We start from the raw sequence: 12,528 nt of genomic DNA, 5'->3' as shown, positions 1-12,528 counted from the left end.
CTGAGCATATTTCCTGCACACACACACAAAAAGAGCAGGAACAAAAAGTGAAAGACCGCTATGTATCATGTCATGCACAACCTGGCTCTTCAAATGCTAACAGACACTCCTACTCCAGCATCACCTGACAAACCCATAGGGCTGACTGGTACAAAAGGAAGCAAAGGGCTTTAAAGCACTAACGTGAGCTTTACCATACTGCACGGTACCTCAGAAACTACTGGATACACACCTACACCAAATGAAATGGAAATCATAAAATCACAGAATCACAGAATGGTCGGGGTTGCAAAGGAGCACAGTGCTCATCCAGCTGCAACCCCCTGCTGTGTGCAGGGTCACCAACCAGCAGCCCAGGCTGCCCAGAGCCACATCCAGCCTGGCCTTGAATGCCTGCAGGGATGGGGCATCCACAGCCTCCTTGGGCAACCTGTTCCAGTGCATCACCACCCTCTGAGTGAAAAACTTCCTCCTCATATCTAACCTATCTCCCCTGTCTCAGTTTGAAACCATTCCCCCTTGTCCTGTCACTGTCCACCCTCATAAACAGCCGTTCCCCCTCCTGTTTGTGCTCCTTCAAATACTGGAAGGCCACACTGAGGTCTCCCCAGAGCCTTCTCTTCTCTGAGCTAAACAAGCCCAGTTCCCTCAACCTTTCCTGCAGGAGAGGTGCTCCAGCCCTCTGATCACCTTAGTGGCCCTCCTCTGCACCTGATACAAGAGCTCTGTGCCCTGGACACAGCACTGCAGATGAGGCCTCACAAGAGCCAAGTAGAGAGGGACAGTCACCTCCCTGAGCTGAAGCTTTTTGCTGTGACATTTTCCTTGCCACCAAACCACCTGATTCTCTTGCATCCACCAGCTGACTGCAGTCACCCTGTACCCACAAACATCTGTACCCACAAACAGTCTTCCAGCAGAAATTCTTAAGAAAAGCAAAAGCCATTTTTAAATCTACATTCATGAATAAATATTAAGTGAATAAAAGTGCTTAGTTAAATATCAACACATTAAGTTATTTTCTAAGCTAATAAAATATATAATTGTAATAATTGCAGCTATAATTACACAAGTGAATTTAGATCTACCACAGAAAAACATCAGAGGCATGCCTTTAGTGATGCCTTAGTCATTTCCATGTCAACCTCAGTATCTTTTACTAAGTCTATAGTTAAGAGAATCAGATACCACCATAGGTAATAGGGAAAGGAGCTTCCAATGGTATTTTTAATAGGAAATAGCCTTCTTCATTATGGCAGCAATGCAGCCTGTGCATAGATACTACTACCCCACTCACTGAACAGCCTCTTCTTGTCACTAATTGCCTACAGAAGGTGTAATGAGCAGCTTAGCCCAATTAAATGGCCCAGCTTATGAAAATGCTTCAAATAACTTTGTAAGCATGTTCCTGTAGGAAGTTTGGAAGAACTCCACATGGGAAGAAGTTTGTGCCTAAAACACTGCTTCCTATCCGAGCTCCTTCATGCTTTAGACAAGAGGAAACATTAAATGGGGTTTCTGCTTTCTGTCCTGGACCCAGCCAGCTCTCCACAGTACAAAACCCAATGCCACTCGATAGTGAAAAAGTGGCACCAAGTGTTTAAAGGCTAAAACCCCCCCATGGACAGCCCGACCTTCTGAGAAGCCTCGAATCATCAACACTGATAACACCACTAAATGTTTTTAAAAACTAAGGGTTCCAAAGCAAAGAAAAAAGCATGTCAGAAAGGACCAGACAACAAAAAGAATTTCAAAAGGAAAAACAACATGTTAGGATTTTCATTTTTGTAGGGGAAGGTGGAAAGCAGGAACAATATGAAACAGCAGTACTCTGATCAGAATCAATGGGGCAACCTGAAAGACGAAGGAAGAACTGACACAAGAAAGCATTAACGTCAGACACTAAAGCTTCACTTTCATATCAGATGGATGAGTACAGTTTATTGTACACATAAAGAGCTTGAGAGGATCCCATAAAAAAAACAATTGCTTGCACAAAGGCAGTCACTTCCAGGCAATCATTTTATGCAGTTCACAAGGGAACTCTACTCTCTTCAGAAAGTTGTGACTGCAAGTTCTACCACCATTAAAGGTTTGCACAGCAAGCAGCTGTACTTCAGTTCTAGAAACCCACCCAAGAGCATCCAGGGCTGGAGGACCCCAACTGCAGCTCAGCTTGGAGATGCCAGCCACAGAGCAAGAACACAGCCCCAGAAAGTGCATCCTCTCCTTTACCAGGCCACAGCAAGGGGCCAGCTGCCAAAATCAGTTCACAATTAATACTCTGCCAGTTTAAGAGAATTTGATTCCCCCGAAGCCTGACCTGCTTCAGGGTAGCCTGCAGGCTTTCTTTGCTGTTGTTTCATGCACCACGTGGACTGCCAGAATCGCAAGGGAATGAAATTTATAACCCATGATCCCTTGGCTCTCAACCAAACCGCAATGTGATCCAGCAGGCAAGCTCCTTGGCATAAATACCAGGAAATTCATCAGCCCAGCATTACATGAACACTCTGCTGCTGCTAACTACCAGTATCAAGATATGCTTAAAAGAACTAGCATACTTCTCTTATAACAGGATAATCTGACAAACAGTTCATTTGTGTTAAAGAGAAGTTACTAAACGTAGTCCAAGAGGATGCAAATGAGTAAGAACTGCCTCAACTCAAGGTGATTCTGCAGCAGTTTCATGGAAGAATCACAGAATATCCCAAGTAAGAAGGAACCCACAAAGATCTTAGAGTCCAACTCCTGGCTACAAACAGAACCACCACAAAATATGTCTGAGAGAGATGACCAATTATTTCTTGAAAAGAAAACATAATGTAGATATCTCCAAGTCTTTCTCTCTCCTTCCCTTATATTCTCCACCTACTGTCAGAGCAAAGACATGAGAAGTTTTGCACCTCCATGTGTACCTAATCCAAGTAAAACGTGGGCAGTATCTCCACATTTCAAGGCAACCTCCTTGCTTTACATCATTTATCTTGTCCTCCACAAGGCTTCCTGAAGATTCTCCCATGGAAAGAAAGGAGTGGAATGTGGAAAAGCACTGTTATCTTGTATATAAAAGAAGAATGGAAGTATTATAAAGAAGCAAAACGTGTTCAGTCTTCTTCCAAGTTCATCTCTAAGGTTCTTCAGTTGAAGATTTTATTAGTCTGGTCTGCACTATTCAGACATCAGAGCATTTATTACAGCTTATCTCATCAGAAAATCATGATACTGATACCACATTAATCTGCTGTGGTTACCATAGCATCTGTCAGAGGTGACTGAGGAAAAGAACAGAAAAAAACAATGCATTTCTGCCATGGGGCAGGAGGGAAAACCAAAAAACATAGAATCACAAGTGCCAGCAATTTTCCCAAACACAGTGATTCCAAAGACCACTTCAGCCCACACACAAGTTTATGTGGATGCAGGTACTCCCCAAGCTGCTGCTGAGCACCTCTATGACAAAATGAAAAGAGGCCCAAAAGAATACACTCTCAGAAATTCACTGTAGACATCTAATGGACTACCTGTTGGAAAGGGTTTTATTGAAGAGCAGATGTGTGATTTTGTTTTTCAACTACTGAAAAACACAGTCTGAGAACTTGTTAAAGCAACTCAACCCCGCTCAGTGACTTTTCTTTCCTTTTTTCCTTATATTTACACTTCGGGCACAATGCTATGGATTTCCTATTTTATCTCTCTGTTCACTATGCAGGTGTATTTCTGGGGTCACAATGTGAAAGCATGAGGGCTGCTTAATGACCAGGAGAATTCAAGGTAGATTTAACTAAAAAAAAAACAAACACAATGTGTCACAAAAGGAACTTGGCTTCTCGTCACTTGGTAACACTAACTGTACCTTGCTGCCCTCACGTCTCATTGAATCACACAGCCCAAAAGCACTTCCCTTCCTTTGAGTGGCTGCTAAAACAGAAACATTCGATTCAATTCCATGCTTTAAAATGTCAAATCAAAACCCCCACTACATGAGGATGCTTTTGTTACAAATCACAAGAGAAGTAAAGTTGATCATATCAAAAATGTCACAAAATTCCTAATTTTCTTTCTGCTCTCTGGAGTTTTCTGTTCTTAACTTCTTCAGTGCTTATTGAAATGTTCTTACAAAGTGCATCTTTAAAAGGCAGTTTATTTTTTTAAACACACACAGGTTCACATTAAAAATAAAGAAAAATACTTCACAGACAAAACGCCTTCAGCACTACTTGGGTCAAGGACACTTTTCCCCAACCATCAATTTAAAAAGTCTCAATGAGTTTGTTGAGAATTAAAATCTGAGCAAGTCAGTCAATCGGATTCAAGCCCAAGATTTCAGGTAAGAAGAAATAGCCTCCTATGGCATGATTGTGATTGTGTCTCAGGAAGAGGACATGGTGCACATACCTGAGGCTTCAAAAGAACAGTTCTATCACGATGCCCATTTGTTGTGTGATAATCTTTACACTTTGCTAGTGTGGACTGCTGGCTTAAAGTGATAGGCTCATTCCCTTCTTTGGTAGCAGTTGATCAGAAGTCAGCAAACTATGCAAATCACTAAATGAGAGTTCTGCCTCTCCAAATGTTGTTTCACAAAGCGGGTGAAACCAGAATAATAAACTTAGTGACAGAGAATGTGGAAAGAGGGAAAACACCGTACATCTCCTGAAACAGAACTGGTCCCTTAGTTCACAGACCAGTACACACATTTCACTTCTTATACGAAGGACAATGTAGATTAAATGCTTTTAGTCATAACAATAAATTTCACCAACAATACTGAAATGCAGCAGTTTAATCTGCAGCAGTAAGGCTCTCCTGGAAATGAACACATGGTGTCCTTGTGCTGTCTTATGTCAAATGATAACCAGCTTTTCTTGGAACATTATGCACACTCATGGTAATACAGTCTGGTCACTGCATTAAATCATGTACCTGACCTGCTTTTTAAGTGTGTCTTTTTAACTGTATTACAGGTAGAACTGACCTCCCACCAACTCAGGCCTAGTTAATATCCACACATGCAGATTTTGAATCATTAGTAACAGCTCATTTAAAAAAGAAAAAAAGCTACCATTTCCACATATCTGAGGTCAATGATCACATAATAAGCCAAATAATATTAGCAAGCTATCTTGATGGCTACTTGTCTGGTTTCCCTGCACAGACGGAGTGCCAGACCAGGCTTGGCAGTGGCCTTACTTTCTTGTGGTCCTCCATAGCTGTGAGCTGTAAGTGCTGCACACAACCTCAGATGCAACCAAGTTCATTTGAACGACATCCTGGAATTTTGTTGTAATTATTTTGAAAGTTTCTCTAGCACTCTTGGATTTTAGTCTGCACTGCATTTTGCTTTCAGCATCCTGTTTCTCCTGATAAGTTCTGCTGTTACTCTTGCTATTCCAAGTCAAACAGTATCAACTTAACCTCTTGCATACAGCAAGGCTTGATTCAAAGAAATCAGACTGCTTCCTTTCATTGGTTGCCCTTGGCTTTTGGGGAAAGAGGTCCTCTAAGTAGAAATGTTGCAGTAAAATTTGTGCCTGACCTCACCCATCTATGAGCCTCTCAGGTAAGCCATAGGGCTGTTCTTTGGTTACTCCTTCCCTTAACTGAGATGCACACAAGCAATCCGGGTTGAACAACAAATGACTTCAGTTATCTAAGCACAAACATCTCTCAAACATAAGCAAACAGAAACATACTGGTACACTCCATGTTTCTATATCTCACTATGCTGCTCCATATTTACTTTTTGGAGAAAAGCATTCATAAATCCAATACTTGAAGTGCCTGAGTGTCCAACAGTAAGACCTTTAGTCCATCAGCAATTAAGGCACTATTGCCATGTATGCTCTCCTGTTAGATAACTCTAATAATCCCTCCCTCAACAAATAACCCTGGCTTTGTATCTGCAGCACAAGGAGGACTTTGCTCTTCAATTCAGCCTGCTGTTCACCCCAGCAATACCCACCTTCAACAAAAAGCAGAGCAAGAAAATATTTTATTGTTTGCCATTTTAGTGATATGACACGGATGTAACCTGATAATAATGCATTTGGTAATACTGAAATAAATGAACAAGGAAACGCTATTCTAAAACCAATTTTTGGAGTTGAAAATACCTAAGATCATAAAGATTTGGAGGCTCATGTTGTAAATGAGAGCACTGAACCACATTGCTGCATGTGCCCACGCTGCTGCTGCGCTCCAGCCACATCAGTGCTGGGAGGTTTTTGTCCTTTGGTGCTATGGAAGGCAACAGGAGAAACAGGGAGGTGATTGTGAAAATCCCACATGCTTGGAAAACTTTAAGGCATTTGTATTAAGCATTGAAAAGGTCAGAAAAATGAGCTATATGTGGGCTTCCTGTTCTCTGGTGGTTCATGCAAGCTAAGGTGCCAGCCCCAGGAATTAACTCTTCACTAACTGGATCACAGCATGGTGCTCAAACATTCAGAGCTCCTTCCAAAGCAGTCAGGTCACCTCCAGTTTTGCCACTCACCAAAGTGAGGATACAGGTCTGCAGGTGGGATTCGTCCTCTCTGAAACCTCTTGCTTCGGCCATGAAAATGGCAAGATATCAGAGACCATGTACACAGGTCAGTTTCGGTTCTGTGCATAAAGCCATGCAAAAAACTCCACAAAGGAGGCCAGAGGCAGAATGGCAAACACAGGAGCTACTTAAGTCACCTCAGTCTCCTCTCACCTTCCTATTCACATGAGATCACATCCTATAATGACTTTCTTCAAAGGAATTAGCTCTTCCCAGCAGCTTGGGCTTTCATTCCCCATGGGAGACTGGCTCTTCCACCACCTAAACTATCTCATTAGCAGTAATTCCTTAGATACAGTTTAAGCTGATGCATTACTAGCTTAATTCCATTATTCCCAAGACACCAGGAAGGAGCCATAACTAAATATTTAATTCTCCTTTTCAATATTTAAGCCTAGATTTGCATCTCGTAATCTATTCCAGCAGTCATAACATGAAGTACACATACAGCTCGATATTGTTTGAATTAATGATTCCAATCATTTTTGTTGATCTTTCCCAAGCATATTCAGATAATGAGGTTCCAGAAAAAGAGCTTAAGAAGGTACCGACACGGGGGCTCATCAGGAGAAGCACAGAAGGCAGCTTCTGTTTGGCTGTGTGATGTATTCGCGAGCGGGAGCTGAGCTGCGATCACACCACACTCACAAGCTCAAATTCATCTCCTCTAAGCTGAAAAACTTCAATAATTAACCACAGAGGAAAAAGGTGCAGAAATGAAAGAGAGAAGCAAGGCACAAGCCACTGATGTTCAAAAACTATGTACTTTAATACAGGTGAGAAGTTTTGAAGAAACAACACCGGAGAACGCTGGCAGTCTTTACTGCTTGAACACCAAAGCTTTGGTTTGCTTCTGCACTGCTGATGTTTTCTATTGCAGAAAGGCCTTAGGAGAGTCCAACTAGTTTTTCTAGAATATCTTGACCTGCAGCATCCCAGTTCCCAGCCAACAATCATCCCTGGTGTTCACTTCTCTCTTTGGCATTCACTTCCTATCTTAGCTAAAGCCATGGACTCATCAGAGCCCACTCCTTCACACAGCCATCCAATACCACACTTTATCACTTCTCTGATACATCACTCAACCATTTGTCATTTAAATCACTGAAAAGAGATCTTCACTTTTAGGCTTGCAAAGTTCTCAGCATACTGTGAAGATAACTTTGGCATTAAAACTTCCCACAGTCATGGCCACTGCTTCTTCCATTCCCACCCAGACAGGACTGGACTCCATATTGTAGAATCACAGAATGGCTTGGGTTGGCAGGCACCCCAGAGATCATCACGTTCCAACCCTCCCTGCCACAAGCAGGGCCACCAACCTCCAGATCTGGTACTAGACCAAATATCTAATATTTACTTGCCTTAAGCAAGAAAACCCTGAAAATACAACCATACCCCATGCTACTACACTGATCATAAGAATTCTGTCCCCTCCTTCTTGTCACTGATAACCTAGACTTCTATGTCAGCCCACTGTGCTCTACTGTGGTTTCTTCCTCGTTCGCTTTAACAGCAAGTCCTCCAGCCTTTCCTCAGTTTTCCCATGGTCTGCTTGCAGCCTTCTGACACATCTTACTGCACCCCTTTCTCAGACCTGACTCCTCTACATGCCATCTGAGAGGGCTCACAAAACACAGCACCTCTGTTTCCCAGCTCACACGGTTAGCTCAACATTCCAAAACTACAGACTGCAGTAACAGTCCCAAACTACCATCGCTGAGGCCTCTACAATCTTTCATGGCATTCTTACATAATTACAGATGCTTGTGTTCTTCAGCAACTGCTAGATAGTGACACCTTCCCACCACGTTAACCTTAGGTAGGAAGCTGGCACACCCACAGGATATCATCACGTCATTGTCAACCATAACCATGTGCTAAGTGCATCTTCTCTTGGGTCAGCTAAGGGGTAGTGATTAAGGACAGATGATGTGTACACTGTCATGCTGATGCTCCTTTCCCTCTTTCACTCATTACAATTCAGAAAACTTGAGTGTAACCAAGTTGCAGAATAAAGTTCTTTCTACTGGTCGCATCTCTTGATAGAAGAAGGTCGCATCTCTTCTTGAAGAAGAAATAGCAAATAAAAACATCAATTCACATCCCACACAAGACCAAGACCTGTTATTTTGAAGCTCCATTCCTCTTAGCATAAACTTTACATGATCCAAGAACACAGATCTGAACCTACTTCTTTATGCACTGATCCAATACCAACACTGGAAATAGCACAGTGATGACAACGTACATATGCACTGATACATACACACACACACATCCAGAGCTTATTTTATGGGAGAAAAAGTGCATCAAATCAGACAATTTTCCCAAAGGAAAAATCTGCTAAAAGATCATTAAATGGGTTCAAGGCTTTGGACGTGAAAAATGGCAAAGTGAAAAAGTCATATTCAGAACAGTTAGTTCACCTTTCCAAGTCAGCATTCAAGTAGATTTACATTGGATTCAGTCTCTCCCCTTATAAAGAATGAGATGAGACACAGTACAACCTCCCCGGGCACACCACAGCCTCACCTCCCCTCACAGGTCTTTCAGCTTGTGTCCTTCCTCAGAATCACTTCACCTTGCCTCACTCCCATTATGTTACACTGATAGCAGGTACTTTGTCAAAATGTTCCATCTTTTGCATCTCAACTCAAACAAGCATAGATAGCTAAGAAGTTTCACAGAAGTTTCCTGTGTGGCTCACTTGTAAACATCAAGGAAATGAAGGTTCCAGCTGGCTCTTCACTGTCCCCTTGTTTATTGCGGCTGCGGCTAAAAACACTCCAGTCACAAGTTTCACGTGAAACAAAGCAGCTTATTTTATACCTCTGCCCTTTGCATTGCTAGATTAATTTGAGCTGTTGAAAACTCTGCTACAGATACTAAGGCATGGATTGTGCAAGTACTTATTTATAAAAGGCAGCATAACGTTGGTTCTAGATTTCCCAAGGTGCTGATCAAGATTTAAAATATGAAGAGCAATTGATAAACACATAGGAAGAAGAATTTACTGCAGGGCTAATGCATATTTTGATGCCAGCTGCACCTTCTGCAGGTAAAGACTGCGTATAATCCTCCCCTCGTATATCCAACTAATTACATTCGATCACAAAATGGAATATATTGAATACAAATACAAGAAACAGAAGTAAAAGGTTCAAAATCATAAAGACCTTGTGTTCCTCTATGACTTCCTGAACTAAAACCAAATAGAGTAGAGCTACCAGGGTAGGAAATCAAGGAGAAATAATAATTAGAAGAAGCAAATGGATTCTTGAACTGTGCAGATACAGCACATAATGAGAGCTGGAATTGGGCTCAACTTGACAGGACCCCAAGGCCCAGCCATTAAGCAGGCAGTGAGTAGCCACCAGCAGCCCTGTGAAGGCAGCCTGTATGCCGGCAGCAGCGTGCCTTGAGGACTATCACATCTCTCTGCAACCTCATCATTCTGTCCAGCTACTGGACATTCTGAAAGGATCTTGACGAGAAACTGTGTTCTGAGAGGAAATGTATGGGATCCTCTAGTCAAGCCCTCCAAATTATAAGTCAACAGTTTAACGTTTCTAATGATTGTTTTAGAAAATGAACCTTTCGATTAACAGTAATCAAAACTAGCGAGAGCCAAAATGCATCAACCACCTAAACTGAGCTCCACACAAACTTCTACTCTATGAAGAACACCTACTCCTCTGCCAGCTGACAGGCTTTGAGCCATTTTGCAAATATAAGGACAAATGTCATTGCAATTTTGTATTGAATTAGGGAAAGCAAAGAGTAAATAGAGAATTATTACGTAATTGAACCTTCAAGCTCAAGCTTACAACTGATTTCAAAATAGTGACTATAAAGTCATTAGATATCACTTTTATTATGTCATCCAGAGATACAGCCTCTGCACTATGGATTTGGGATGTTAACTTCCAGAAGAATAGTTGAGGGCTTTGACAATAGCACTGAAATGATCAAACACCTTTCAGATCAAGCCAGTGAAAAAGAACAGCAAAACGAAATCACAGCAGAAGGGAGAGGAAAAAAAGGAATATCAAAATCGAAACCAAAGCCTGTCAACTAAGCAATGGCACAGCATGCAATCTGAAAACAAACCCCTCCCTGTCACACGATTCATTCCAAGGCCCGTGTTCATGACTTATTACACCATTAGCAGTACTATTACACCATACAGTGTAACTGCTCCATAATGCAGGAGTTTCCCAATAACTATTCATTAACACTGTCTTCTCTAATTAAAAATGACTCATGACATAAGTTGCATTGTATGACTAAGCTCAGAACAAACCATAGCACATTTACAGGCACACATGAGATTAAATTTAACTCTCCACAGCAGCACGTTAAAAACTTTGGCAACAAGCGCTGCAGAGTGAACACCCAACTGGAAAGTCCCTTTCAGCTCATAAAAAGGCCCTCTGTCTAAAAAATATTGCAGCACTCACAGCAATGACCCACAAAGATAAGCATGGCTAAGAAAAGACAGATGCAAGGGAGACCAGTATAAGGAAAAATAAGACTACTGGTCCTTACAGTTTGCAATACTTCTGAAGGAAGAACAGGGGGATCCTCAGCTCACAGCAGCACATGATCTAGCTGTAGGTGTCCCCACTCACTGCAAGGGAGTTGGTCTAGATGACCTTTAGCTGGGTGACTTCCAGCTGTAGCTTATTAGTTGTTTTCACGCCCTGTCACAGCCACCCTGTTTGCTGCCACGCACTCTCCTCTCTTTTTTTACCTCTGAGCACATCACAGCTTCAGCACAAACCTCTCCACGCTTACCAACACTCTGAAGTCCTACGCTGCCTGTTGTTGGAGGATGAAATGCATACAGAACCATGGGATCTACTGAGGATTTAGTGAGTACTACTGGTGATAGTTGGATGATTGGACTGGATGATCTTGAAGGTCTTTTCCAACCTTGGTGATTCTGCGATTCTGTGATCACCAAGGCTGGAAAAAAACTCCAAGCCCATTTAGCCCAAGTGTTCCCCTCTAAGCCATGTCCCTCAGCACCACACCTACGTGTTTCTGGAACTGAAACTGTTCATGGACAGTGACCGTGCTCCACGTGCAGCCTGTGCCACTGCCTCACCCGCTCTTCCACAGAAGGAATTCTTCCTGCTATCCAACCCGAACGTCTCCTGGTGCGACCTGAGCCCAGGGGTAACGTTAGAGAGTGATAAGCAGGACGGCGTTAAAGACAGATCCGAACCACGTTTAACAACGAGGGGTGTCGATGACAAGATCGCACGCGGACCCGCACAGCTCAGCCGCTGGACTCCGGGTGCCCGACACAACGCTCGTCTCTCACGCGATCGGACCCCGCCGAATGGAGCCCCGCGGCGCTCCGGCCCGCCCAGCCGTTTCCCCTCCCGAAGTTGCAGCCGTCCGCCGAGAAGCGCCCCAAAGTTCCTCGCACCGCCCTCCCAGCCCACACCGCTACCAGCAGCCCCGCGGCGCCCGGCACTCACCGCCGGTTCATGGGCCGCACCCGCACGGCCACCTTCACAGAGGCCATGGCGCGGCGCGACCCGGCCTCGTCCCGCCGGGGCCGAGCGCAGAGCCCGGCCTAGGCCATGTCGCTATGGAGACCCGCCCCCGCGCCGCCCTGCCCCGGCCGCTATGGGGGCAGCGCAGGGACAAACAACGGCGCGAGGCGCCGCTCCGCCCAGCCCGGCCCCGGCTCTGCCCCGCCTCCGGGTGGCTCCGCTCTGCCGGGTGGCGGCCCCGGGACGGCGGGGCTCCTGGAGGTGGCTGTACACAGCTACGGACATAGCCTGCCTCTCCCTGTCCGCGTAGACAGCGGATGCAAACCTGTCCTCTGCGTTATCTATGGTTATCTGTGTTTTATCTAGATAGGTATCTGCAGTATCTGTGTATACAGCATGTTCCGGTGCTGGCGTCGGTGCTGGTATCTGTGGATATCTGTCACACATCCACAGTATCTAGAGGGAGATCTG

At 43.9% G+C, this 12,528-nt stretch overlaps 1 protein-coding gene across 6 annotated transcripts in view; it reads right to left on the bottom strand.

The window, feature by feature from the left end:
- KIF16B (kinesin family member 16B) overlaps nt 1-12,182 on the bottom strand; it is a 133,949-nt gene extending 121,767 nt beyond the window's left edge. For 3 of the 6 annotated variants that reach the window (XM_052676623.1, XM_052676239.1, XM_052676330.1), the window contains exon 1: nt 12,040-12,182. In XM_052676623.1, coding sequence (XP_052532583.1) covers nt 12,040-12,086 — 47 coding nt within the window. In that variant the 5' untranslated portion in view covers nt 12,087-12,182. The remainder of the gene's footprint in view (nt 1-12,039) is intronic. The other 3 variants (XM_052676499.1, XM_052676551.1, XM_052676721.1) reach the window with 1 other exon arrangement.
- Nucleotides 12,183-12,528: the final 346 nt, after the last annotated feature.

Source organism: Tympanuchus pallidicinctus, unplaced genomic scaffold, assembly GCF_026119805.1.
Source record: "Tympanuchus pallidicinctus isolate F22 unplaced genomic scaffold, pur_lepc_1.0 scaffold1, whole genome shotgun sequence".
Classification (NCBI taxonomy): Eukaryota; Metazoa; Chordata; class Aves; order Galliformes; family Phasianidae; genus Tympanuchus; species Tympanuchus pallidicinctus.
This window is presented reverse-complemented; position numbering and strand designations above follow the sequence as displayed.